The sequence below is a fragment of the Parastagonospora nodorum genome (genome assembly GCF_000146915.1).
Source record: "Parastagonospora nodorum SN15 chromosome Unknown scaffold_24, whole genome shotgun sequence".
In the NCBI taxonomy this organism is placed as follows: domain Eukaryota; kingdom Fungi; phylum Ascomycota; class Dothideomycetes; order Pleosporales; family Phaeosphaeriaceae; genus Parastagonospora; species Parastagonospora nodorum.
The window spans coordinates 463422-490030 of record NW_001884572.1 but is presented as its reverse complement, the minus strand read 5'-3'; the positions used below and the strand labels follow the sequence as shown (position 1 = coordinate 490030).

The 26609-nt window shown below is 51.7% G+C and overlaps 15 protein-coding genes across 15 annotated transcripts; 5 read left to right on the top strand and 10 right to left on the bottom strand.

The window, feature by feature from the left end:
- Positions 1-2564: 2564 nt before the first annotated feature.
- SNOG_13010 (hypothetical protein) lies at positions 2565-4383 on the bottom strand (the record flags this gene model as incomplete). Its single annotated transcript, XM_001803172.1, has 3 exons — positions 2565-2888; positions 2939-3003; positions 3090-4383. 3 exons carry the CDS (start codon positions 4381-4383, stop codon positions 2565-2567), a joined length of 1683 nt encoding a protein of 560 aa, XP_001803224.1.
- Positions 4384-6633: 2250 nt separating this feature from the next.
- SNOG_13009 (hypothetical protein) lies at positions 6634-7653 on the bottom strand (the record flags this gene model as incomplete). Its single annotated transcript, XM_001803171.1, has 1 exon — positions 6634-7653. One exon carries the CDS (start codon positions 7651-7653, stop codon positions 6634-6636), a length of 1020 nt encoding a protein of 339 aa, XP_001803223.1.
- A 1173-nt stretch (positions 7654-8826) lies between these two features.
- Positions 8827-9552, bottom strand: SNOG_13008 (hypothetical protein; the record flags this gene model as incomplete). Its single annotated transcript, XM_001803170.1, has 1 exon — positions 8827-9552. One exon carries the CDS (start codon positions 9550-9552, stop codon positions 8827-8829), a length of 726 nt encoding a protein of 241 aa, XP_001803222.1.
- Positions 9553-9793: 241 nt separating this feature from the next.
- On the bottom strand, positions 9794-10771 carry SNOG_13007 (hypothetical protein; the record flags this gene model as incomplete). Its single annotated transcript, XM_001803169.1, has 1 exon — positions 9794-10771. One exon carries the CDS (start codon positions 10769-10771, stop codon positions 9794-9796), a length of 978 nt encoding a protein of 325 aa, XP_001803221.1.
- Positions 10772-11119: 348 nt separating this feature from the next.
- SNOG_13006 (hypothetical protein) lies at positions 11120-12040 on the bottom strand (the record flags this gene model as incomplete). Its single annotated transcript, XM_001803168.1, has 1 exon — positions 11120-12040. The coding sequence occupies one exon, from the start codon at positions 12038-12040 to the stop codon at positions 11120-11122; it is 921 nt and encodes a 306-aa protein (XP_001803220.1).
- A 307-nt stretch (positions 12041-12347) lies between these two features.
- SNOG_13005 (hypothetical protein) lies at positions 12348-14038 on the bottom strand (the record flags this gene model as incomplete). Its single annotated transcript, XM_001803167.1, has 3 exons — positions 13442-14038; positions 12583-13394; positions 12348-12532 (listed from the first exon to the last, which is right to left on the bottom strand). Exons 1-3 carry the CDS (start codon positions 13966-13968, stop codon positions 12348-12350), a joined length of 1524 nt encoding a protein of 507 aa, XP_001803219.1. The 5' UTR covers positions 13969-14038.
- A 616-nt stretch (positions 14039-14654) lies between these two features.
- SNOG_13004 (hypothetical protein) lies at positions 14655-14943 on the top strand (the record flags this gene model as incomplete). The annotated part of the gene is made up of 2 exons (XM_001803166.1): positions 14655-14811; positions 14900-14943. 2 exons carry the CDS (start codon positions 14655-14657, stop codon positions 14941-14943), a joined length of 201 nt encoding a protein of 66 aa, XP_001803218.1.
- An 859-nt stretch (positions 14944-15802) lies between these two features.
- SNOG_13003 (hypothetical protein) lies at positions 15803-16415 on the top strand. The gene has a single exon (XM_001803165.1). The coding sequence runs from the start codon at positions 16105-16107 to the stop codon at positions 16234-16236; it is 132 nt and encodes a 43-aa protein (XP_001803217.1). The 5' UTR covers positions 15803-16104; the 3' UTR covers positions 16237-16415.
- Positions 16416-16712: 297 nt separating this feature from the next.
- On the bottom strand, positions 16713-16961 carry SNOG_13002 (hypothetical protein; the record flags this gene model as incomplete). The annotated part of the gene is made up of 2 exons (XM_001803164.1): positions 16713-16761; positions 16918-16961. 2 exons carry the CDS (start codon positions 16959-16961, stop codon positions 16713-16715), a joined length of 93 nt encoding a protein of 30 aa, XP_001803216.1.
- A 486-nt stretch (positions 16962-17447) lies between these two features.
- Positions 17448-19005, bottom strand: SNOG_13001 (hypothetical protein; the record flags this gene model as incomplete). The annotated part of the gene is made up of 2 exons (XM_001803163.1): positions 17448-17904; positions 17951-19005. 2 exons carry the CDS (start codon positions 19003-19005, stop codon positions 17448-17450), a joined length of 1512 nt encoding a protein of 503 aa, XP_001803215.1.
- An 835-nt stretch (positions 19006-19840) lies between these two features.
- Positions 19841-20707, bottom strand: SNOG_13000 (hypothetical protein; the record flags this gene model as incomplete). The annotated part of the gene is made up of 1 exon (XM_001803162.1): positions 19841-20707. The coding sequence occupies one exon, from the start codon at positions 20705-20707 to the stop codon at positions 19841-19843; it is 867 nt and encodes a 288-aa protein (XP_001803214.1).
- Positions 20708-21367: 660 nt separating this feature from the next.
- On the top strand, positions 21368-22336 carry SNOG_12999 (hypothetical protein; the record flags this gene model as incomplete). Its single annotated transcript, XM_001803161.1, has 1 exon — positions 21368-22336. One exon carries the CDS (start codon positions 21368-21370, stop codon positions 22334-22336), a length of 969 nt encoding a protein of 322 aa, XP_001803213.1.
- Positions 22337-22677: 341 nt separating this feature from the next.
- SNOG_12998 (hypothetical protein) lies at positions 22678-22957 on the bottom strand (the record flags this gene model as incomplete). Its single annotated transcript, XM_001803160.1, has 2 exons — positions 22678-22750; positions 22926-22957. The coding sequence occupies 2 exons, from the start codon at positions 22955-22957 to the stop codon at positions 22678-22680; spliced, it is 105 nt and encodes a 34-aa protein (XP_001803212.1).
- A 412-nt stretch (positions 22958-23369) lies between these two features.
- SNOG_12997 (hypothetical protein) lies at positions 23370-24212 on the top strand (the record flags this gene model as incomplete). The annotated part of the gene is made up of 1 exon (XM_001803159.1): positions 23370-24212. One exon carries the CDS (start codon positions 23370-23372, stop codon positions 24210-24212), a length of 843 nt encoding a protein of 280 aa, XP_001803211.1.
- Positions 24213-25258: 1046 nt separating this feature from the next.
- Positions 25259-26140, top strand: SNOG_12996 (hypothetical protein; the record flags this gene model as incomplete). The annotated part of the gene is made up of 1 exon (XM_001803158.1): positions 25259-26140. One exon carries the CDS (start codon positions 25259-25261, stop codon positions 26138-26140), a length of 882 nt encoding a protein of 293 aa, XP_001803210.1.
- Positions 26141-26609: the final 469 nt, after the last annotated feature.

Here is a 26609-nt window from a genome sequence, read left to right as displayed (position 1 = left end):
AAGGGCACCTGTTTAGCAGTGATGGAGTCATGCGACGCGTACGTTTGCGATCATGAGGTCTTTCCGCGGTGATGCGAGAAATGCCTCAAGCTGAATTCTGACCGGACAAATCACTGAAAGAAAGATTAATCACTTGTTCGGACAATGGATCATTGCTGTCCTTGGGCTGGTGGATTTGTTGCGGTGACCACATGCAAGTTTTCCATCAAATTCGTTCTTTCACGGAACATGCTGTACCTTCAAGTTTAATTGGTAGATGCTTTTTTTTCTCGACCAACTCATCTCAGCTTGCACTGCGTTCACTCAGCCCACCTGTCCACGATGGTTTTCGATTGCGAGCGCTGGTGTAACAACTTGAGTCATCAACTATGCCATCACATTAGGCGAATATGCCAACCCCTAATCTAGCTGATCTAAAAAGCTCATATGCATGATGAAGGACGATCGAGGAACGGGTGGCCTGTGTTTCCCGACTGGTACGTAAGCAGCCTCACAATCCCTGCACTTATAGGGCTGAGACATAGCCGAAGGTCCTTCGTTTTCACACAGTTTTGCCTTGAATCCAAGGCGATCATGGTGAGCCTTACGGCACAGTATCAGTCAATACTTTAGCGTCTTGCTGTGCGGCACGTCTTGCATGCTGCCTACTACATTCCTGTGAAAAGGCAACGACTTCGCGGCCCCGAGCCGCTCCTTCGGTCATCCTGAATTTCATCCTAGTCGATACCATGAAAGTGTTCCTCCAGTCTGACTATTTACAGTTCTGGGAGAGTCGAGAATATTACTGGAGTTGAGCTTTTGGCTCGTCCAAAATCTCGGTCGATGCGCGCGGCACTGGCCTATGCTATCCTATCGAATGGATTTGTTCCGAGGTAGAAATTATGTTTGGAGATTTAGCTACCAAGCTTTCGGTCAGAAAATGAGAAGGATTGTGCTCGACGCGGAGCGTGGGGCCTGAATGTGGTCAGGCAGAAGCGCATTGACCGGACCAAGATCGATGCGAGAACAATGTAAATCAGGGCGAACATATTATGGCCAAACCCTTTTGAGGCATTACCTTTATGAGAGAATTGAACTTCTAAATTATAATCACGTTCCAATTATTGCGAGTATGCCACGGCGACACGGCTTGTCAATCCGTCGGGTAGAGCTCCGTCTCTTGGATGTGACCTTCATTTGGCAACCTTTCCCGCATAGCCGGAGCACTATCATACCTTCTACTCTCAGGGAACTTCACTTATCCATGTCGAGTTGAAGCCTCGGTTAATTGTAGGGAAAGAAGCGATTGCCCATATATTGCTCCCGTTTTGGTGCGCGAGCCTTGGGGGCTAAGATACACAGTGGAAGCGAATAGTGAGCCCCCCAAAGATCTCGATGCCCTAAAGAGTTTGAAAGTGGTATTACGGCTGGCTGGAATAGGTCATGTCATCATGCAAGCTCCAGGACCCCTGTTTGCGGCATGCACTACTTGTGAGGATGCCTGCGCACGTGGAGTAGCGAAACTCCTCGCTACCTAAATACGGACACAAACGACCATACTGAATACAACACCGGTGAGAGCTCATCGAATAGTCCATTCAAATCACCATCCGTTCCGTCCCGTTCCGTCTTAATATATCCTTTTTTGAAGGACTGAAAAAGTCGGCAGCAGGTGTCTCCGTCGCATCCGCCATTCAAGGTCGTCCTTCGGCGCTTGCTGTTGCAAGCTATGAATCTCGGTAGATACTAACTGGGAAGTTCGAAGTAGCGGTCGTTTCTTTCACAATCTACTACGGTTTTGGCCTTGCTCGTCACCGCTCTTCTTACATGGAATGTCACCGAACCACCAACCATTTCGTCTTTCCCACCGGCTATCATTTCGCAGCTGTACTCTATACGCCCTGAATCCTTCACTTTGGAGAAGCAAATTCTTCTTTTATGGATCGGCCAATCTCAACGAGCCATTTAAGTTTTGTTTTCCGCAGCCGAAACAGGCAACACTGCTGATTGCAGCTTTCAACCACAAACACAGTACTTAGCAAATTCATCACAACATCAAGTGAACGGTTCTCGCTTGATCCTTCAGGTCCCACGTAAGCGACGGAGTCGCCGATGCTTCAGCTTGAGTCACGGAAACGCAGTGTGGCGCAAGCGAAGGTGGCGACTATGGTGGCGAGCTGAAAACTTCGTGTGAATGGCCGTTTCATGATGCAGCTCAGCTTTGAAAATTCATGATCACGGACATAGCTCTTGAAAGAGGTTATGGACAGAGAGAGAGATAATTGGGTAATAGACGCACGTGAGCGGCTCCGGGCCGAGGGCGCGAGGAAATCGAGTCTTGGTATCGTATCAATCGGGCTGAGTTTTCGATATTTCATTGACAGATCTGCAGAATCCCAAAGCTTGGCAGGGATGGCTTGCTTTCGTTCAGTACTTCTTTGGCGCCATGTCAGGCGCAAGGTGAGAATGGGGCAAGTACAGCAAAGCAATGAAAAGTCAACTGGGATATCATGGCTGCACGGCAAACTTGCATGCTTATCTATGGCTGGGCGAGTATTTTCGACGTGTCCTCTGAAATTCCATTTCTATCGAATCAAAAAGTCTTGGAGCTTATCCAAGTTGCGTCCGACGTATTGGTCGAGCACAACTCCTCCATGAGTCAAAGCGAGCATGGAGACTGCACCAAAAATGTAACAATCTCCACTCATTAACCTCCAAGCTCCCTTCTCATTTGAGCGGAGAGCGCAGGGCGCGTCGGTTTTCGGCATTATGCATATGACATCGTTGACCCTTACGCTGCCAGGTGTGATCGCCAATTCTCCATTGTCTAATAGGATGATCCTGCACTGCTGCAAAGCCTTCTCAAAATTGCGGATTTGTTCGCCGCCGATAGCCACACGATCACCGACCTGTGTCGCATCTAGTCAGAATTCGCCAACGTAGAGAAAGTGAAATTTACATAGAACCCGTCCACAAAGCGTGTCAGATGGGTGTGGAGATCAGAACCTTGGATCAGAGACATGGCTAGAAACAGTGTCAATGTATTTCTTGCAACATGCTAAAGGTGCACTCACCCTGGACAATGCTCTTCCCAAGGTGACCTAACATACCACAATCGCCCTTCATGTCTGGAATGAGGAAAATGTCTCTGAGATTGACGAGACTGTAGTACAGTCTATGCATCTGAACCTCAGCATCTTCTATGCTGTCAAAACAGAACTCTTCACTTCTGTCAACGACTTTCGCATACTGGTAACCTATGGTGAGTAGCCCTAGTGTTTCTCTTCCTTGTCCATCTGATATCTTGCGTGTCTCGTACATCGGATCTTCGTTGCAGGTAAAACTATCTTTGTACTCAATGTCGGTTTCTTTAAAGGGCGTCCTTGGGTAAAGGTAGAAATCATGTAGTGGGAGATTTTGAGACCAATCGGGAATCCATGAAGGCATAACTTTATCGTGTGGATGCCGGATAGCAGCCAATATTCGGGGTCCTCGAGCAGATAGGAAATACTCCGCGACTTGTATGAAGCAATCCTCTACACTCTGAGAGTAATTGATCAGGAAATTCAATTCTGACTGCCTTGGTCCGGTCAAAGATTTCATGGCAAAAACTCGGTCTCTTGGATCAGTTGCCAGGCACTCCCTGCTTTCGTACAATCGTTTCCACAAGTTGAGTTGTGTTGTCGGTAGCTCCCCTGAATCTTCAAACATCCAACTTAAAACGAGAGGCCACTGCATCTTGCTAACTTTTGTATGACCGGAGTACCCAAAGTATAAAGTGCTGAGCGCAGAGAAGGATGCAGTAGCTGAGCCGCACATGAATGTGACAATGCTTTTCGCACAGACTTCCTGTAGAACCCATACCCTCTTGAACCATGGCCTTAGGAACAATTTTTCCAGCGCGCGAACGATTTCAGCACTAGGTTGTGGTCTATCACATTCCTTCCCTGCCATGATGAGCTCGTCTGCGGCCGCCAACTCTTCGAACAAGACCTCACTACATGAAGCGTGTTTGCCGAGGAAAACAACAACTTTGGACGCACGATTGTAGATTTCATCCATGATGCGAACTTGAGAGCCTCTCTCCAACAGGTCTTCCTGGTTGATACAAATGGCGTCAATCCAAAGCAGCCGATACGTGGACTTCTGACGTAGATGCCGGAGTGCATCAAGGCAAGTTTGTCCAACAAGCAGTGTCTTCGAACCACCATAGAAATGAATTGCTTGTCTATGATTCATGTCTCCCCATGTGTAAGATAGTGCTTCGTATTCGAGGGAAACATCGGAAAGTCGTGTGTATTGCATAGTGCATATAATCGGATCCGAATCATCTGAGCACGGATGCAGGATGAGAATGCGGATTGAGTCGCTGTATCGCAGTTTTTCATATTCGTAGAGATGCATGTCGAGAAAGTATATCGGATGTAGCAGAAGGTCAGTCACAGGAAGTTTAGACAAGGTAGATGAGTAGCAGTATGGAAGTATAGGCAGCAGTTTTGTCATGAAACTTCTTGCCCTACATGGCAGGTGGGGCGTTATGGGCGGAGCATCACACGGCATGAGATTGTTATTATGTTTTGCAGTTAACTTTTGTCCCATCATAGTGTTGCGCAAAGTCTACTGCGGACTGCCAAGGAGGGAGCTACAATTACCTTCTGTGCGTTGATTACAACATTTATCGAGAGTTGTTTGGAACTATGATCACGATCTTGGCGGGTTTTTGAGGACATGGGTGCGACGGCACACGTGGAGCTGCGTTGAACTAACCTAATTGTGTTGCTGAGCCACATACGTGCATCCTGGTCGATCGTCTATGCATGCTTCCCACTTGATTAAGCGGAACAATATTGTGACCATCAGCAAATCCAGTGCAGTTTGAGAGTACGGTATCTTGCCCAAGGTTCCGCCACTCTATATACGACCCCAAATTTCTGAACGAAAGACATGGTGGTCAAGAAAGTATGATCGGACTTTGCGGGCTGCATGTTTTCAACAATCAAAAGATTGATTTAGACAAGATCTCGTTGGATAGAGCGGAATTAGGTCTGAAAGGTGCTGGTTAGATCTTCAATAGTCAAGACAACGTACGTCCGGCAAATCGCTGAGCACAATTGGGGGCGCATACTGGTGTTGCGGGAACCACAGTGAGAGAACGGAGACAGCCCAAGATCTGCCTCGATACCTATATGAATCAAGAACAAAAATTGAAAATCGCGATGCAGGAAAGCTCTAAAATACCGCTTGCGCGGCGCTAATACTGTGATTGAGTAAGACCTTGGCTCAGCACCCACGAGTCGTGACCATCACTGCCAAACCTGATTACTCTGAAGCTAATTATAACATATCATAACATACACACCCTTGAACAAGATTTACGGACACCGTTCAATGGCTCCAACGTCTGTCAATCCTGCAGGATTGCGCGTTTAGGTGAGATAAGAGACGGGCGTAAACCAGTGGACGCGCAGTGAGCGCACAACCAACCTTGACGCACGGAACTCCAATCAACATCTCGCCGGAGTACAATAGTACCGAACTAGTTGAAGGGCGACACCTTGAAGTCGCTCACTGGAAGAGGCATTTTCGCTTGCTGCCTTGCTGCCCAACCACGACGATAGCACCCAGCCAGCACGACAACGAAGAGATTTTATGCAATGCCAGACTCAAAAGGCTTCCCACGTGCTGTTCCATGCAATGGTCCTACCATGTTCTCCGCACTCACCGGACAGCCAGCATGGACTATAAAGTTGCGGCACAGGGCAACCTGCAGGTCGCTACACCAACGCATCGGAAGGCAAACACTGAGCGCATCACTATCACACGACATAGATGATAGCCAGAAGGCTTCGGACACCGAGGAACTGCGAAAGCCCAGACCGTTGAGTGAAGCGGATTGCAAGCACGACCTTGCAGCAGGGCTATGTTTCATGTGATGGCGTCCCTTGTCAAGGCCCTTCGATACGAGATTCCTCCCGCATGCTTGGATCTTTGTATTGAAGTATGGAAAGAAATAGCTTTCGACACGCGTCGCGGTGAAGGGTCATTCATCGTACTGGCCTTGCAATCTCCACACCCCTCAGCCTGACCAACATCACGATGGGGGTAAAACCGCTCACTTGACCTGGGTGACGCTATGAATATTCAATCACGTCAGTTCTGAGGTGAAAAAAACAAGATCCGAGGCTTAGGGATGGTGAGTAGAAATGTCACCCCACTGAGCTTACTGCTCTCATGATGGCCGTTAAAACAAGACATGCATTCAGATCACATGAGTGTCACCTCAGTACCTTATCGGTGTTGCTGTGGATGACTTTAATCATACGAGAAGAGTAGTTACTGCCACATCTTGGACTTCCTAGACCGATCACGCTAATGCTGGACCTTTCTATGACGAGTTAATGATGATAGTTCAACGAGGTGCGCTTGTTGGAACCATATCCACTATATATTCATGGAAGCTTATCTTGATTCTATGAATTGAACTTCGATTGTTGGTTACTTAGTCTTTGAAAGTAGCGGCATGTGACGCTTGTGGATTTTGTATGCACGAGCATATTGTCATCCCGAGTTGAGGTGAGCCAATGAAAGTAACACCAAGTTCATTCACTGCAACGTATTTTCACCATCAGTATGTATTGGGCGTCCGAGCCACCTTTAGTCAAACCACCGAGCAAAGCCCTCATTCTCATGAACATCCACACCATCCGGAACCACCTTCCTCTTTTCAATCTCAAAGGTCCACTTTGATGCCAGCAACTCGTCCCGCTCTTCGAAATCCCACTTGAAGATCCGCCCTGAATAGTCCTCGAGTATTTGCAATTCAACATGCGAAAGTTCCCACTCTGGCTTCGCGTCTTCAGTTCGAAATCGGTGTCGTGGCCACAGAGCTCTCACGGCAGCCCGCTCCAAGTCCTCATGCTGTACTTCTTCTCGGTTATACGTGAATACATCGTATTGCGCGATACGATTGTTGAGCGGGTGACAATTCCATGTTGAAGTTGTTGGTAGATGTAACCACCCACCATAATTTTGAGGTTTTGGTATAGTACCAGCCTTGAAATAATGTGCGTTGTACTCTGTTTCAATCCGAAAAATGCGACTGATTCTTGAAATTCGCAAGTCGCCCAGTAGAGTCGGTGCCGCAGTGAACTGTGAATCGTGAGGCTGGCGCTGCTCCCAGGTCACTCTTTGGGGGATATCGTTCGTATGAAAATTGCTGATACCGCCAAGCTTCTCGGTGAATAATACACACCTGACGCGGGGAGCTGCGAGCTGAAGGACGTCGATGAATTTGGCGGTCGTGCCCCATTTATGCAGGTACGCGGCCATATAAAGCTTGATACGTACTGTCTCAGGGTAATCAAAAGCCTTCAGATATTTTCTGCTCTTTACCACTTTCCTCAGATCTCTTCGTTGAGTAACAGCTCCGTTCCAAACGATGTCCATTTTCCGATGCTCTGGCTTTATGTGCCCCACGTATTCGTCGTGCAGTCGAGAGCACGCTAAGAGTACACCGAAATGTGGTGCGTGTGGTACAGTGACCTTGAAGCCGACGCGATGCATCCCTTGAATCTTCCATTTCCAGTCGAAAGTGATCTCTTGGAAAACATCACAAAGAATTTTATCTCGAATATCGCGTGGAAGGCTCAGTAGGTGGGCGTCAGGGAGTGCCATTGCAGAGCAAGTCACAATGGGTGGGGAAGTATTAAGAAGCCGTAGTAGTCGTGAAAGATGGCGGGAAATGCCTGTTTTCCATATGCTCAGTGGTATTGTAGAGACAGAGAGACTGATGAGCTTATATGAAGCTGGTGAGTCACGATAGGAAGGATCTCGGCGCCTCGATCCTAGCTAGGAAGGTCGATTCCGCAACATTCGCAGAGGCACAGACGAGGATGGAGGAAGACTCATGAAATGATATAAAACATGTTGTGAAATATCTGGTAATGCCTGATTATCGTGCTGCGATGCCCCAATATCGCGATTCTGATTGCGCTGCAAGACAAGCGAAGCCAAATGCTCCGCCTCAAACTAAGCCATTCCGAGTTCCCGTCTTGTTAACAACTCCTGCACATTCCAACCCACTTGCTACTCAAAACATGATCCGAATCCTTCCTCTATGCGCGCCTTGCTCTGCCGAACTATAGTGGCTTGATCATAAATGAAACCATCCCAGTCCTTCACGTCTTCTCCACGCTTGTCTATCCATCCGCGTATATGCACCGGTAGTCTTGCAAGGGCGTCTTGTTCAGCAGGAGCCACTGCATCTAATACATGCTGTGGATAGAGCACTGGTGTGAAGCAGTCGATGATATTGTCAGGAGTCCACCACTGATGTTTTCTCCCCGCATAACCGTATAGGTAGACGCCGACCAAGGATTGCGAATGGAACATTGTAGGTTTATAATCGACCGGGCAACGCGAAAATTCTGTATGGAATCCTTGTCCAATTTGGAGAAGGAGGAGATCTGAAATTTTGTTGGACGGTGCACGCAATAGCCAACGCAGAAACCTGTGTGGAAAACCTGGCGCATAGGTGGCTGTAACCGAGCGGAGATGACCACTGGTCATTGTCCGACTAGTAGGACGTGCCCCCAAGCGACAAAGGAAAGAGGTTCTGAGCCGGTTAGCCACGCGCACAGCTTGTGAGGCGAACTTCGTCCTGGCAGCGCGAGCTGTCTGTCTGATTATGAAGTCGAAATGGACTGCACCATGCTATGTGTTTTGCACATGAGCTGTGCCATGTCGCAATCGCCCAAAGTGCCCGCTCCGTATTCCATTCCCTGAAATCCATCATGTTGCACCCTAGCTCGACGATGCAGAAATCTGTCCGTATCAAGACACAGCTGGTTACATATGCTGCAATACTTCCAAACCAACGTCGTTCTTGCGGCGCGTATAACGCCACTCTGTCACCCCGTCGCCTTGCCTATACACGAGATCTTGACGAGCAGTAGCAGACTCAATGCGATCGTTCCAGAAGGCCAGCTGGCCGTGCGTTACCAGGGAAGTCCCAAGAGCTGCGCGATAGAGCTCGTTTGGAGAAGCCCCGGAAGAGATTGGACCTGGTGTGGTAGCCATGGGTTCGGCATCACTTCTCGATAGACCGCTTCGAAATGTCATCTCGACTACCCGAACGGTCCGTAAGTCGGGAGCCAGCATGGCCACCGCTCCGCTGAGCTGTTCGATATTATCCCATGCTTCTTTGACCCTGTCCTCGCCCATGCCCCAGTAGAGGAAGGCCAGATGGTTTGCGTGTGCAAGGATCTTGAAGACTCGGCCTTGGTTTGTTGGCTGACCCTCAAGAATGCGCCCGGTGCGTCCAGGGCTGACATTGATGGCAAGGCATGGTACTCCATGGCGTTTCTCTTGGCGATACTCATGATACACTTGTGAGCAGACCAGCAAAACATCGGGAAATGGTGCATCCTTGACGTGGAGTTTTACTGCTGCATGGCCGCCAATCGGAAATGGGAACGTCTTGTAGCCCCAGTCGATGGAGATGTCGTGGGTCAAATAGCTGTAGACGATGTTGCGGATCTCGCGCGGCAAATTCAGAAAAGTAGTGGCTGACATGGCTTGGACAGCGTGTTTTGAGGCGAATTGTATAAAAGTCGCCAACTTCTGACCGCGTCCGCCTGTCATCATATACCCGTGGACGTGGAAGCCTGGCACGTGAGTTTGGTCTAACCTGATCGGGATCGACGAATCAGCGCGGGCTCAATGCAAAGCATCGCCAGCAAGCTGCTACCAAGTTGAGTGCAGGTTTCACCGCCTGGTGGTCAGAGCTGGGTTGGAGACGCCCCGTCGTGTTCGTCTAGGACCAATCTCGCACATCGTGGACTCCTCGCCTCTCTATCCATTCCGTATGTTCCAGCGGGAATTTGAGTAACAGCGCCGCCCTCTCCGGTGCCACGTTCTCGATGGCTTCTTTTGGGTATTTTCGCATCGGCCATCGCGAAATGATTTCTTTTCGTGTCCACAGGCGTTTCTCGTAATTAACATCCTTGCTAGCAAAAGTGTATACTCCAATCTTGCGGATACCGTGATACATGACATGCTCCTGGCCATCAATCGTGTACGTAGAACTAAGATCTGGGTGCAAGGGTTGATCCCGCGCTCTGTATGTGGAAGCGTAGCCAAGGTGGTATCCCTCCCCCCGTTGGACTAAGCAAAGCTCCCCGAGAGAGGCTGGCATCTCTGGTAAGAATGGCTTCGTACTAGCATTTTGCAAACGTTCAGTTGCAGACGTCAATATGGCCGGCACTTCAAAATCCTGGCAAGTGGGTGCGTTGGAAAGACATTGTTGCCGTACTGCGACACGGAGGGTCTCTAACTGTGGTGCTTTCACAGCCACGTCGCGAAGGATATGCAGCTGGTTCCGCCAGTCCAGATTTTGGGACATGGTTCGAGCATGCAGTCGGACAAAGATCTTAACATGTCGTAGGTGGGAAAGAACTTGGTCTTGAAGGGCCCTCAGTGGGTTGTATCTTGATTCTAGCGGTCTTCTCATGTGGAGCGATTGATCGAAGACCACTTCAAGCTTTTTCGCGCACACGCCGTGGTACTCTTCGCATATGAGAGGGTGTATACGGAGGACATGAGGGTATGGACAATTCATCAGGCGCCCAGGGAGGGGCTCGATGACTTGTTCGCTGCCTCCGACACTCTGGACAGCATCTTTACCGAATCCATCCCATTCGACGCCGATCGTGTGAACGAGGTAGCCGTAGATGTGATCTCTCAGTTCTCGAGGAAGTGTGAGGAGATTTGGTGCTGTGGATGATGCAGTCATGATATATCGTCGAGTTGTTACTTGTTTCTAGGGCAGAGTCAGAGCGAGAACAGGAGTGGGATGAAGCCTAGCACGCGCCATGCTAACCGGATGCAGAGCGGCCCGTGCCCGCCTAAAGTCTGTCTGAACTCCCTCGCCACTTACTATACATACCTTTAACACGAACAACCCTATCATTTGTTTTTCATTCGCTTCGTGTAGTTCCGATCTTAGGAGAGTTTCAATTCATCGAAGCTCGTAATCGAACAACTATACAACAGAACTCCCAAATCACATGCTCAACTATAAAGCAGATGCATTCCGCAGACCTATAGCGAAATTCCCATCAGTCATCAGCCATCCCTCTCCTTAATCCACATCCTCCATCCTCACCTCTTCCTCTCCCCACTCCCTAACCTCCTTCATCTCTCCCGTCCACCTCCTCACCACCTCCCTCTCCGCAGCATCCACCATCTGAAGCGCCTCATCCCCATACTCCGCCACCCTCTCCATCCCAGACTCCTTCAAAATCTCATCCGTCAAGCAATCACCACCATCCCCCTCTCCTCCCCTTACATACAAATAAACCCCAATCTTCTCCACCCGATGCATGAACCGCCTCTGCTCCACCACAGCCCAATTCTCAATCGTCCCGTAATCCAATCTATACCCTTCTGCGCGCTTCTTCGCTGCCATGCCGTGTATATGCGTGGGACCGGCGTTGAAGAATTCTTCCCGCGTTGCTGCGCCGAATACCTGAGAGAAGGCCGGTCCGTCCAATTCGTCGTGTGCAACCAGTTTGTAACGGTACTGGTGCGCGACGAGGCGGATAGTATGCAACTTCGGCGCAGCTTCGACGAGTCCTTTGAAAAGATGTGTGATTGGGTCCCAGACGATTGGAAAGGGGCGGTCGTTCGAGAGATAGCTGTTCACGTAGATGAAGATGGTGGCTTCGCGGATGAATGCGAATGCTGGGGGGCGCGGCATGGCGTCTTCGACGGTGCAATTGGTCCTATGTGTGAAGATATCGACGCTCATTTTCAGGGTTAATGAGGCCGCGACGTTGGTGTTGGAGTTGTGTAGGTACTCGTCACGCAGCTGGTGGTTCACGAGGGCGATGGGGCTGTAAGGCGCATTCTTGATGTCGACGTCGGCCAGGTAGAATGGTGCGGTGTCTTTACCTTCGCAGTGATCGTCCCATCGCAAGGGCACAGTCATATCTTCCTGGAGGTAGCCATAGATCACATCGCGGAGCTCTAGTGGGAGACTTAAGAGATCCGCCGAAGACATTATTGTATTCCCTGTAGGTTTCGATGAAGTGAGGTCTTGCGCATCTTGCAAGTTCGGGACGACATGTTGATCGGGTTGCAGATGGCTGAGATGATGTGGTGACTGAAGGGAGCCCGTTCACATGGGCGCGGTAAAGAGAAGCCAAGATTAGGCACACAACCATACCATGCACAGCCTCACCACCACGCAAGTCAAGCATATGACATAATTTAAACATGCATATTTGCATTTCGCAAAGCCAATTAACAGCTCTATGGTATCTCAAACAAACGCTTGCGTTGACAAAATATCATTAACAAAAAACCCTTTAGCGACCACCAATCTGGCCGCTAGGGATGGGCTTGACCCAGATAAACATAAGGTTCATGGCAATCATCATTATTCCAATGATCCAGAACACTTGCGCATAGTTGGTGCCGTGGTATCGGAAGATGATGGCGTAAATAACACCACCGAAGTTACCCACTGCGCCGACGATGCCGGAGAGGATACCTTGATGCGAGTTAGCATTGATCGCAAGACAGCGGGGAAAGGTGACTTACCATTGGCGTGAGGGTGGACGTGGGGTACAAGAGAAAAGTTGGCGCCGTTGCCGGCTTCGAGGAAGATGGCCATGAGAGCTACGAGGCCAATCATGGTGTCATGATCATGCGAGTTGACTTTTCCGATGACAATGCACATGATGCCCGCGACAACACCGACAAAGCAGATCCACAGCTTCTTAGCCCAAAGGTTTCCGTTGGTGGCTCCATAGATCTTGTCGGAAATGAAGCCGCCAAGCGGACGTGTGACCACGTTGAGAAGTCCGAACATAGCGGCCCATCGACCCGATTGGGTCTGACCAAGGTATGGGAAATTCTTGAGGTAGTAGGATCCCAGGATGGAGTTGATGGCTAGCTCGCCGCCAAAGGAGTTGAAGTAGCAGAAGCATAGGAAAAGGGTTTGCAGCGAGAAGGCGACCTTCATGCTCTCCTTGAGAGTGGGCTTCTGGATCACCTCGTGCTGGTACCCATCGATGACCTGGACCTCCCCAGTGGCTGACTCAACATCACCAGTCGGTGTGCTGGGAGCGTGTTTCTTCTCTTCACTCGATGAGATCGAGGCTGCTGCGGCAGGCTTCTCGTCCAGGCCTCCAGTGGTAGAGACTACCGATTGCTGAGCGGTGTGCGCAGGGTGAACAGCATTAGCACGGTCTGCCCACTTGCCGGTCGGGGTGTCTTCGGTGAGAAGGAGTAGACCAGTAGCAGTGGCAGTGATGAGAATGAAGGGCACGATGAAGGAAACTCTCCATGCGGCATGCGAGCTCAGTCCCTGATGTTTCTTGAGCGAGTCGTACACTGCGGGCATGACAAAGCTAGTTACGGTTAGCATAGGCGAGGACCACAGGCTTTGGGTACTTACTAAGTGATACCACCTCCAGAGTTACCCCAGCCACCGACCAGCGCGTTGGCAGTTCCGATAACATTCTTGTCGAAGAAACCAGTCGTCCATACCTGGCACGGCACAAAGGTACCACCGAGGACACCAACGAAGAATCGGATAAAGTATAGTCCCATGGCATTGTGTGCAGTACCAGCAAGTGCCGATGGGAGCGCGCCTAGGTAGAGCAGGGTTGCAAAGGTCTTACGAGGGCCAAAGATGTCGCACATAGGGCCGGCAATGAATCGAACGATGAGCGTCGCAACTAGAGCGATGATGTTGGAGTTGCCGATTTCATTTTGCGACAAGTGCATGTCTGCCTTGATACTCTTGCTCAGAAGAGGTGGGAACGCGTACCATGACCAGAAAGCGATGAAGAAGCCCATCCACGAGAAGAAGAAGACACGGCCATACTTGTTGACTGGGTTGAGTACCGGAATCGACCTGGCCTTGCTGTTGTACGGGTTGAGTTCCGGTGCACTCCACAGCTTGTTCACTGCGAAACCCATGTTGGAGATCTGGGGTAGGTGTGCTGCAAGCCCTATTGTGGAGAGACAAGGGTAGTTGGCTGACCTCAGGATATGGAGGAGAGATTGTTGGCTGCTGACAGATAAGACGTCCAGATACCGCGGGCAGAAGTTATATACACTGCCTCATAGGAGCAAATAATGCACTTCCGCGGTCGAGCACAGTGACGCACGGCTGAGCTGGTGCCAGGATGCAGTGCAAATCATCCCCCAGCCCAAAAGTGAGATCAGTGTTCTCCGGAATCTCAATCGGTCAATTGGGCGTTTTCGTTATCTGTGTTGGCGGTAACGACCAGGATGACGGAGAAAGACACGAACCGACTCACCCGCAGCGTGTCTCCGACGAACAGGGGGGTGCAGGTCTGGGGTTTGCGACTGTTGCAGCGAATGGAAGGACATATTTTGGATTGAGAAGTGCCAAAGGAGCGGAGGAAGGTTCTTGCGGCTGGTCGCGGTTGGGTAGACTGAAGTTTGACGTGGGATGGTGTGGGGCCAGGCACATGGGAGAGGCGTTCTCTTATCTCTTGGCAGGGACTTGAAGCGCGCTAGTGGATCCGTAGTCGTTTCCCAACATAGATTGCTTATCAGAACCTCTGGAGATAATATGATCTCAGCTTTTCCGCGGTACTTTTGACAAAATCACTTTGTCGCTTCGACTGTTGCACACGATGTTCTTGTGCTCCTGGCGCTCCGAGCGAGCATGCCAACACTGTGGCGTCGACCAGACCATCTGGGTGGGACCTCGGGATCTGGATGACTGGACCGGTCCAACCAAAAGCAAGTTCAATTCGAATTCGTGGTTCACATGTTACGCGGCGCCTCGTGGTAAGTGGCCGTGTTCTTTGTTCACCATGTGCGCCTAGCCGCTGGTGAGCGATAAGCGCGATGTCTCCCGTAGCTTCACACCAAGCAGACGGTGTCTACAGCACGAACTCCATGGCGATACGGTATGATTAGTTTGTGTCTTAGACGCCTATTTCTCTGTGGACGATCAATTGCCTGCTGTGAGGATGATGGCCCTTCGCGAGCAGTTCTTGGCCAATGAAGAGCCGCGACAGTGCCTTATCTTGCATGAATCAGAGTTCCTGGCAGTTCTCAACGGCTGGGATTGTACGCCATCCCAAAGCCAGATCTTCAATGTACAAGTACACAAGCTCTCGCCCATTGCTGGGTGGACGTCACTGACGATTCTGAGGCGTCGCGTTATCAGTCCTCGTCTTCTGTGGCGCTGTTTGAGACATCGCTGATGAAGATACAGCCTAGACACAGCTATATGTTAGTGCTCCGCGGAATTTGCCATTTCTCTTCCATGCCTTGGGGCCACTGCCTGACAGCCGGACCGTCTTGACATGTGAATCTGGCCCAGTGGCGACGTCGCACACTGCTTGCCGGAGAAAGTCGAACAGAGTGCCTCAGCGCCAGCCAATTTGCCTGGATACAAGTTGGTGTTCATATTTGGTCTGGAACCTCCATCGACGTGGTCATCGGACTGCTTCTGCTGAATTCTTGATCGAACTCTCCAGTGTCACGCTACCATCGTCTCATCAGTCCACGGTGCCAATGCGGCTTTACATGGGTAGGTACATGTATGAGGCGCCACTTACTAGAACAAACATCGAGAGTCGATACGCGGAGTTGCAAGTTTCGAGCATCGTCGCGACATCGGAGCCTTACCGTCCGGAGATGCAATTCACACTGTGGATTGTCAGTACCCAACCTCACTCAACAATTTCTTTGTGGGCCCTGCCTACTCATTTTGCGGACACACGGCTCTCAAAATCGACTAGATGTTCGAGTTTCCGTGGAATCGTCGGGGGTGGTAAGCGCTGTCCTGTGCTGAACAGTCACTTCAAAGGCGTCGTAGTACCAATATAGGACTGACGCCAATGGCAGAGTAACAAAGCCAAATTTTCTTGCATTCAATCTGCACCGAGTCCACCAGACCATGTAGCGTCATTTCCTTCTCTTCGTCAAGTCTCTGCATTCCCGGAGCAGAACTTCTTGATGACTGTACCCTGGCCCACGCTCCGCACTGCCTTGAAACACGACACTGCGCTCTCAGCGAGCATTTGAACGAATTTTTTTCTTTCCGCCCATGCCTGTCTTCGTACTTTTACCATGCTCTTTGCGATGCTCAACCGCTTCGCCGAACTCACTTCCAATCTTGAAGCGAGCCTCGCACCGGAACACCTGAACCCAACACGATCTGCCGACGATTCCGCACAACCCAGCATCATCCGTCTTTTGTAAACAACATTCGCAATGCCCTCTTCGCATACATCCGTGCACCATCGCATGGTACTGTACTCCTACTAGAAAGCCAACATCAGTGTAGTCTCGCCAGCGAATAAAATGAGGCTGCATACACACACATCTCTCTCACTCCCTACGGATCATACCCGAATAACCCAACTCAAATGAAACCAAAAGAAAAAAAAGGCAAGAGCTCACATACCTCATTCCCCGCTCCCATTCCCTCGTCTCAAATCGCCGACGACGCAAAGCAACACACCGTGCAAACAAGCATAATGTGCAGCCCGCGTCCGCGCAGAACCAAATGTGGCAGTAAAGCCCATAACTTTCATCACAAGGAAACAGTGAGGATGGAAATATACACACCTCCATCGCAACGTCCCCAGCTCCTCCTCATCCTCACGTGTCTGTCTTTCTCCGCACCGGGTAGTTTCTTGGCGGACATGCGCGGGACTTGCCGATTGGATCTGGCGTCATGCATGCATCGTCGCAAATGACTTCAGACGTTCGATCTGCAGACAGCTATGTGCGGTTTAATGTTATATATGAGCTGTTCGGATTGGTGTGGCTTGAGAGTGAATACGTTCGCGCTCCATGTCTCGCACGTGATTGTATGAGGTTGTTCGCATTGCTATCTTAAGTACAGACTTGGAGGTCAGGATCTCCGCATGCACTTACAAGTTTTGCGCATGTGTGTTGAATGCAATCTTCAAGCAAGTCATAATGGTTCAGTGAAGTCTCAAGGCTTTATTCTCCTCTCGACTATCGTTTTAAACGTACTAGGTGTGTTACTTCCATCCATGCCAACATCCGCATCGCGTCTTTCATTCGTTCACCATCACCATCACCGCCACCTCGAACGCACAAAACAACAGCAATACAAGCCTCGCATTCGCCATCGGATCCTCAACGACGGCACTGTGATGTATCCAAAAGCAGGAGGTCAAGGATTGCATGAGTAGAAATAGTAGTAGAGACACATATCAGAGGAGGAAAATGTTACATGGGTGCAAAGAACAAGACCACCCACTTTTGCGACACTGAAGAGGAAATCGTAGTTTGGAGGACGGACACGTGGTTAAATGGACGCAGTCTCGACGGGCGCAACGTTATTTGTTGACCGGGATTCCATGCCGTGAGTCTTTCGAGGAAGGTGGGTTGTGCCAAGGAAAGGAGCGGGTTTGCTGCCGTATAGTATAGGAGAGTATCTAGAAGTCCGGAAACAAGTGCCCGTGGCTATTCGGACACGTCAGAATGTGGTCTACAGTGTAAGGAGGACTCTGCACGCACGGGTCATCACCGGCTTGTCCATATGCTTCCGTCTCTTCTGGATACTTATCGAACTGGCTAGCGTCGCCGACGCCAGCTCTGACCGGCGGCACATAGGGCGCGTCAATGTCCTTCTTCTGCAACCGATCCCAGGTGACTTCCGCAAACCACGGGTGGTTCATCACGTCCTTGCTGCCGCCGTGGAGATTGCCCAGTCGCTTGGTCAGGTCGGGGGTGATGAGCTTCTGCAGCAGGTCGTGCGCGTCTGGGTGGATGTAGGGCGGGTATTTGACACGCGATTTGAGGATATTTTCGTAGATCTTCATGGGCGAGCCGCCGTCCCAGAAGGGGGTGAAGCCGCACAGCATTTCGAAGATGAGGATGCCGAGTGACCACCTGTGCTGTTAGCATTCAATCAATTGAACGGGAGAGGTATCCTTACCAGTCCACGGACTTGTTGTAGCCCTTGGACGCAACGACTTCAGGCGCCAGGTAGTCGGGCGTTCCACAGAGCGTCCATGTGATGTCGGGCACTTCCTTGGCAAAGCCGAAGTCGGTAATCTTGAGGTGGCCGTGGCGGTCGAGCAGCAGGTTCTCGGGCTTCAGGTCGCGGTAGATGATGTTGTGCGAGTGCAGGTAGTCGAGGGCGAGGGTGACCTCGGCGGCGTAGAACTTTGCGACGGGGTTGGGGAAGCGCTGGGACTTGCGCAGCAGACTAAACAGCTCGCCGCCTTCGACGAAATCCATGACCATGTACAGGTTCTTCGAGTCCTGGAAGGTGCCCCACAGGGTGATGAGGAAGGGGTGCTTGACCTGCTGCAGCATGCGGCGCTCGTCGTTGGTGTGCTCGACCTGCTTCATCTTGACGACCTGGGCCTTCTTCAGCACCTTGACGGCGTAGAAGCGCTGGTTGTGCTTGGACTGCACGAGGTGCACGCGGCCGAAGCTGCCGGTGCCGAGGGTGCGCTGGATCTGGAAGTCAGTGAGGGAGTACTTGCCCTTGGTGACGCGGGTCTGCGCGAGGGGCTGCGTCTGGAACTGCACGGCGGCGCCATTCTGGGGGGGCTCCGAGGCGCTGGCGGTGTTGGTGTTGTTGGGGTGTATCAGGTTCTGGATGCTGGGCGTGTTGTGCGAGGCCTGCGGCTGCGAGTGGGGGCTGGCCAGCGGCTGTGCGTGTGGGTGGTGCTGCTGTTGCTGCTGGTGCTGCTGTTGCTGCTGGTGCTGTTGCTGCTGCGCCGGCTGGCCGTAGCCCGCGGGGTTCATCGAGTCGGCGGGCTTGTGCTGCGACGCGGCGGCGGCGGGCGGGCTGGTGGTCGGCGCCGCCTTGGTCGAGTCGTTCGTCTTGGTCTTGTGCAGGTGGAAGGAGCCCGAGGTGCGCTTCGACGTCGTGGGCGTCAGCGGCGTCGACGAGTCGACGGGCGAGGTCGGGCTGTTGAGATCGTTGGAGCCCTGCGAGTCCTTCGTCCGCTTCTTCTTGAGGAATCCGAGGGTAGGCATAGGAGCGGCGGCGGAGGCAGAGGCAGTGGAATGCTGGATGCTGTGCTGGTGCTAACTCTAATGCTCGCGCGCTGCCCTGGCTGGCGCTGCCAGTGGCTGTTCCTGTGCCGCGGACGGGCGATCACCAACGACCAACGACCAACTGCAGCGGCGGCCCTCGTGGAATGCGCGCGGCCTCAATGGACAGCGAGGCGACGCAGACGGACGGGCACAATGGCGAGCGGCAGCGTGTCAGCATGCAGCACGCGCACAATGGGGGTTGCGGCAAAGGATGGCGACGGGATGGGATGGGCGCTCTCTGCGGCGAGAGCTGGAGGGCAGGGAGGTTGGCAAGTGCTGCGATTGACGTTACCGCGGGGAAGCAGCTGCGATGCGCGCCTTCACCACCTGTGCGTCAAAGCAGCATTGGCTCCACCAGCCCGCCTGCATTAGGAACCGCCCGTCTGCACCGCATAATCACATGTCTATTGCTGCACCCGCTACATATCCAGCGCCCTCGCTGTGCTGCATTCTCCTCCCGCGCCTCAATTGCTCCCGCCACGTTCACGTTCCCATTCTCTCTCGGCGGGGCGCCCGGCGGTTGCGTCATGGCGCCCTGACTTGTCCCAGCGCTGCGAGCCACGGCTACCGAGTCCTGGGGCTGCATGATCCATATATACATACCCGGTCATGCTGCATGCGGACCGTTCTCGACCACTGTCCCCCACCGACACCAACCCCATCTATCCCACGGCCTGCCGATCGCCTGTGCGCCTGAGACAGCATCATACATTCCGGCCGATGCAGCACCATGGATTGCCTGGATCCTTCGTCTCGAGGAACCTCGTTGCTCGTCTCATAGCTCCGTCTCAGCCTCAGTCTTCGACAGCAGACCGTCCAGCACCACTGGCATGTACTCGAGGTCCAGTCCGCACACGTCCATGCGCTGCTGTCTGAAGTCCTCGTACAGCCTGCTCCATACCTCTTCGGCCTCGCGGTTCTTGGGCCGAAGGCGCACCCGGTCCGAATACGGCACATCATACTCTGGCCCGGGCAATTCCGGGTCTGACAATCGCACATAGGTGGTCGATTCTTCAAACGCTGTGGCATTGAATTCGTCGACAGGCTCGCGGAGGCTTTGTGACTCGTAGTACAGGTTGCCCCTTGACAGCGTCCAATCTGCAATGAGCGACTCAGATGCCGGAAATGTTGCACGAAACAGTTCCAGATCTGAGATGGAAGCAGACGCTCTCTGCGCCTTTAACTGCTGGAATGTGTCCTTCGACGGGTGTACAAGAAGCAGAGAAGTCGAGAGTTCTTTCCTCTCTGGCGAAGCTGGGAACGCGGCTATCGTCTCAGACTTTGAGAATGCCAGCATCGAGTCCAACGCGGACGCGTCGAGTAACGTGCCTGGGCCTTGCAAATACACAACCCTCTCAAATTCGGCGAGCGAGTAAATGCTGGCGAGAGAATATGAGGACGCCAGATTCGCATCTGCTCCGTCAACGATGGGCTCCATGGGAACCAGCGTGACTCCGTAACGCCGCGCTGCTGTCCGTAGTAATCGCCATGTCGTCGCCGTTTGCGGGTCCTTCTTCGTCTCCTCGGCCTCCGCCAGCCACAGCCGTGGGAACATGAGTATCTTCCTTGCCGGGCTCTTCATGCGATGCAGATCCGACAGCAGCATCACCGCGCTGCACAGCTCCACGCGCTCCTTGACCATCTGAACGTAGCCCAACCGGCTCCAATCCATGGTCTGACCCGCGATATATTGCTGATATGAGTCGTCCAAGTCCGGCCGACTTCCCATGGGTCGCGCCCATTTTACGTCCAGCTTGGGCGGTTCTATCACTTGTTGTACGAGTGGCTTGGGTAGGCGCGGTTTTATCGCGGCCTGTAGGTTGTGAACGTATCGTTGTTGTAAGACATATCCTGAGAGAAATAGAGCGAATGTGAACATGAAAACTGGGCTATGTTAGCACGTACTGCTGCTGTCGCATCAACCGACATACTAATAACAGCTGAAAGAATAACGGAGACTTGGCTCGAGGACAGTAGTAACCGCCCCATGGTGGAAGGAAGCAAGGAGCAAACTGGGTATCAAAATAGGTATAGATGTTATGTGAAAGGTATCATGAAGCATGCAGTCATCAGCTCGTGCAAGTGGGATTATGTCGTGGACTGGTGTGACGTGCATGCGGGCCTAGATGTGCGCAGGGCTGTGTTGACCGCTACGTTGGCCAAGCGACTATCGATAAGGCGCCATGAAATTGTCCCGACAAGATCTCGAGCTTCACAGCCACCAATCCAAATTTACTTGCGACGCCGAAAAGCGATTCCGTTGAGCCCCATGCCATAATACGACAATACACACGCGAACCCAATGGCGAATTCTAAACCCCGTTTCGACCGCGCCGATGAGCGCGCCCTCCTCGACGACCGCGGCTACTCGGGTGCCCTAATCCGCGGCCAAAATCCCGCGCTGCTCTTCGAAAAAGGCGTGCGCGAACGCATTACCGAGTCCTACTACTGGAAAGAGCAATGTTTCGGCCTCAACGCTGCGACCCTGTGCGACCGCGCCGCCGACCTCAAGTTCATCGGCGGCACAACAGGCATCACGGGGAAACCGACGCCCTTTTTGTGCCTTGCGTTTAAGATGCTCCAGCTGGTACCTGAGAAGGCGATTGTGCTGGAGTATTTGAATTTTGGGGGGGATGAGGAGGAGGAAGACGAGGAGGGGGGTGTGAAGAAGGAGGAGGAGGAAGATGGGGATGAGAAACCCCAAGACCCCAACGCCGCCGGCAAACTTGGACAATTCAAATACCTGCGCTGCCTCGCAGCTTTCTACATCCGCCTCGCATGGGAGCCTGTCGAGATTTACAAGACGCTCGAGCCGCTGCTCACTGATTACCGCAAGATCAAGCGCCGGCTCAAAGACGCGTTTACTCTCACGTACGTCGACCAGTTCATCGATGACCTACTCACGAAGGACCGCATGTGTGCAACGAGTCTGTGGAAATTGCCGAGCAGGGCGAATCTGGAGGATTTGGATATGTTGGAGCCCAGGGAGAGTCCATTGGGGGATGAGGTGGATGAGTTGGATGAGGACATGAAGAGGGAGGGGAGTGAAGGGAGTGTGAGGAGCAGGACGAGGAGCTATGATAGTAGGAGTCGGAGTAGGAGCTATGATAGCAGGAGTAGGAGTCGGACTCGAACTCGCAGTCGTAGCTATGAAGACGGAGAGAGGAGGAGGACGCGCAGCCCAAGTGATCGGGGCCGTCGGGATTCGACGAGTAGAAGTCGGACCAGGAGTCGCAGTCGAAGAGGGGAGCACAGTGGCGACGAGAGATAAAGAGAGTACGACTTTGACCTCATCTTGAAAGAATGAGACATCTCGACGTCAACTCTTCGTCAATCTCACAGAGGTCTACAGAAATTCTCGCGACCATGTGCAAAAGCGCATCCAGTCGCCCTTCCCAATCAGCGGCATCGAGCCGAGCATTTGAGAGAAGTACAGTGCGGAGTGCGATAAAGGTCAACACTGGCAGCTATCGACTAGCTACACGGCTAGATGGCCTCATTGTGGTCATAAGGGATATCAGAAACGAAGGAAAGCTGCATAGAGTCATCACCGCGAGAGAGCTGCATTCAGCGTATATGCGCGTGCCTGCTATACCAAGCATCTAGATCAGCTCATTTTCTCGAATCAACGTCGTCCAGAGTGTCTCGTTGCGAAGCCATCTCCCGCTCAGAGCAGTCTCTGAACCTGCAAGAACAAGCAAGCAGCTAGCCGATACGTTGATAAATGCAGCATGATCTCGCCAACCTCCCGAGGTCCTGAGGTTGCGGAGCGCTGGCAGGGGACAAGGGGTAACAGACCAGTTTACCGACATCTTGAGTTTCACGCAGCTTCCATTACTAGCGCATTCGGCGAGACTGACGGGCCGTTGCGCCTGGGCAGAGTCGCAGACATCTCGATGTGAAGATGCTAAGGGCTAAAAACATGTCAGTGCTGTGTAAAACTGCCTTGATTCATCTTAGAGAAATGCTTAGCTTACCTTAATTGCTATCTAGTATACCTTTAGCGTGAATTTCTTCACTTTTTTGTATCCACGGCTTTGTATTGGCGTTACAGGAATCATACGGTACTTCACACTGGTACTTTCAGATAGCTACAATGAGACAGGAGACAACTCCGGCGTGCCGACACGCTGTATATATAAGAGCTTCTCAACCTCTGTCTCGAAAAACCATATCTACATCCAACACTACAGGCCGGTCCTCCAATAATACAGTTCATCACTTCAACACTACATTCTATCCACTCATTTTACTATTCCATCTTGTCAATTACTTTTTACCTGCAACATACCCATATCTTCAACATGCGTTCTACAGAGATCCTCGCCATTGCCCTCGGCTTGTTCGCTTCTGCAGCCTACTCAGCACCAACTGGCACTATCAACGGCCGTGGACCCCAGACCGATACGCAACCAGCAGAAAACGCCGTCAATGACGCCGTCAACAAACTCCGACCTGCTTCCACTCTAAAGTCTCGTGGACCCCAGCTCGATGCCAGGGCCCCACAGGACCCCATTTCCGATGCCATCAACAGACTCCGACCTGCTTCCGGTCGTCGCAGCGCTCAGGGCCCAGGTGCTGCGTTCGAGTCTATTGAGAACGCTCTCAACCCTTCTAGCCGTAAGGTACGCAGTCCCCAGGCACCGGGGGGCAGGATTGAGGACGACGGAAACAACAACCTCATCCGACCAAACCCGCCTTCTCGTCGTAGCGCCCAGGGCCCAGGTGCTGCGTTCGAGTCTATTGAGAACGCCCTCAACCCTTCCAGCCGTCGCAGCGCCCAGGGCCCAGGTGCTGCTTTCGAGTCTATTGAGAACGCTCTCAACCCTTCCGGTCGTCAGGTGCGCAGTCCCCAGAGACAGGGCAGGGTTGAGGACGACGGCGGGAACAACAACCTCCCCCAAGCAAACCCGCCTTCTCGTCGTAGCGCCCAGGGCCCAGGTGCTGCTTTCGAGTCCATTGAGAACGCCCTCAACCCGTCTGGCCGTCGCAGCGCCCAGGGAGAGAACGGCGAGAATGAAAACGGCATCAGGCCCAACGTCCCCCAAGCCCAGGGCCCTCCCAGTCTGAAGACTCGTAGCCCCCAGACTGCTAGCAACAGAAATGGACCAGGACAAGCCTCCAGCTCTGATGATGACTCTTCCTGATGGTTGTTTGTCTGAAGGTGCGCGACTCTGCATAGGTGTAGTGTTTTGAGCATCATCCTGAGGAACATTTTGTGCACAGGCGCATGAGAGTCCCCACCGAGAAGTTTTGGATTTCTTTGCATGATATATTGTCCGAGAGATGGTCATCGATAATGAAATTCTTTGAATTCCTTTTGCCGTTTGTGTACTTGTGCTGTGATGAAAGCCTCGAGTGACTGGAAATTACAGATTTGAAAAATTATCAACAGCATGCTTTGCTGGCGGTATAAGATACCCTGGCCACTCCCATCATCCTTCACCACATGTGAAATGACCATGACCGCTTATGTCAGCTTTTTTTCACATCTCCGCTTCGATCTTGCGCCACTCGAGGGGCTATCGCACAAGAATGCTGGATGCTCTATTCGATAGAGAGGAAGACCACTAAATCTGGAAATTCTATCAAATAAATGTGGACAGGAGGCATTGCTCAATACAAATACAATGGATATGTTCCAAGATATCTTATACAGGTTTACAAAGACAAGGCTACTTGCGAGACAGCTAGTATCAAAATAGAAGGTAATAGGAATAGATCAAGTCGCATGAGGCGGTAAAGCAGTGACGGAAGTTGGAGTTGAAGTCTTATCCACGGATGTGCAACGCCAGGGTCTCAAGACATTTCCCCCTCACTGAAAAGGCTGCATCACAAGGCGCAGCACTTTACTATGTCGAAGCTGAGATGAAATCAAGAGCGTGGCGATTCATGCTTTTGCTTAGCAGGAGCCGTGAATTTAACTGTGGATTATTGACCTCTTGAATAACTTAGCAGATACAATTCCCACGTGCATGCCGCTTTTTGAACATCAATGGTATCAACTGCGGAAACGTTGTGCAAACCTCTGGAGTTGCTGGTGCACCACTGACCGTAGCTTTATTTAGAGTGATGTGTTCGACTTTACGATGCATAAGCATTGTGCATTCACAACGACACGTCAATGTAGGATATATGTATTTCCCACGAATTTTGTGCTCCCAGAACATAGCCCCAAGACTCGACTAACAAAATGGACTCAACAGCAATGTATTCCGCACCGGCGCCAGCACCAAAGACACTGACTTACACAACAGCAGTCCTCAAAGGCCACAAGCTCCTCGCCCTCATGCACTCACCCATCCCAGCACCAGGCTCAGGTCAATTCGTCCCAGGCGACCTCGAGAAACACGGCTACGGGCTTCTACGCTACGGCTGCGACGAGACGATTGACACACTCTCACAGATGCTGCGAGAAATGGGCACCGACGTATGCGTGCGCGCCGAAGAAGACAACGGCAAGGGTGGCGACAACATCGACATGATGCACTTCCTTCAAAGGGCCGTTGAAATCAACGGCGTGCATATTCCATCTATGCACGCGAACTTTGGCTCCGTGATGAACATTCGAGCGGGTATGATTGTTGCAACGAATAACCATGCGCCTCGTGTACTTCCTGGTACAGAGAACCCGCCGCCTTTGCCTATTTTGCGGCACTGGTCTGATGTAGCTTTTCTACAGTGGTGTTTGCTTCCGAGTCTTGGCTTGTCTATCCCGCCGTTGAATTATGTCCTGCGTGCGGGCATCGAGAATCAGGACACCATTGCGGTCATATCCAGCGTGCTTGGGTACAGCGCGGTAGTTTATTCGATTAATGATGGCCCTCAGGTTAGGATGGCTTGGCCCGGCCGAACCATCCCAATGGATAATTTGGATGCTGTAGCTTTGTTGGGAACACCGAATGGAAGCGGCGTTGCCTGGTTGCTTGCGCAACACAAGGCGGAGCTGGGCCATCGCGTGGTTAAACGGGTGAGTATTTTCTTCACCGTTGATGACGGAGGTTTGGAGAAGCCGAATCTGCTCTTTTGGATTGAGGGGGTCGTTAGACCTAACTCAGTACTGTCGAAGATCTAGTTGGGCGTGGAGGGGTTTTGTTCATGAAAATATCTCATTACTAGGAATTGATTTGTATGTTTAAAGATAGAAAGACTTTTAGTGGATCAAGTAAGTCTCAGCGATATTGACTGAGGCGAGGTAAGAGTTTGAGCTTGATCGTATCCAAAATCAAAAGCTTGAAAAAGACGTAAATATTTTTCATGCATCATGAAATCTTCTCATGGGTATTGCTGCCGCGTTTTTCGTGGAGGTGTTGAATTTCGTCATGAGAATATTGACAATCGCCATCATGCTACACAGGCAGCAGTAAAACCCCGTCACAGATGAAATGACTCAAGGTGTTACCAAACAGAACTGTGAAAACGAAAAGCGATGTATTTGACAGGCCGACGGGAAAAGGCGTAAGAAGGGAAGATTGTACCAGCGAGAAGCGCTGCGACATCACTACATATGCTTGGATGACCGAAAAAAATTAGTGTGCTACTCT

Coding starts and splice junctions, on each gene's coding strand:
- SNOG_13003 (XM_001803165.1), top strand. CDS start 16,105: ATGCTCTTTGCGATGCTCAACCGCTTCGCCGAACTCACTTCCAATCTT.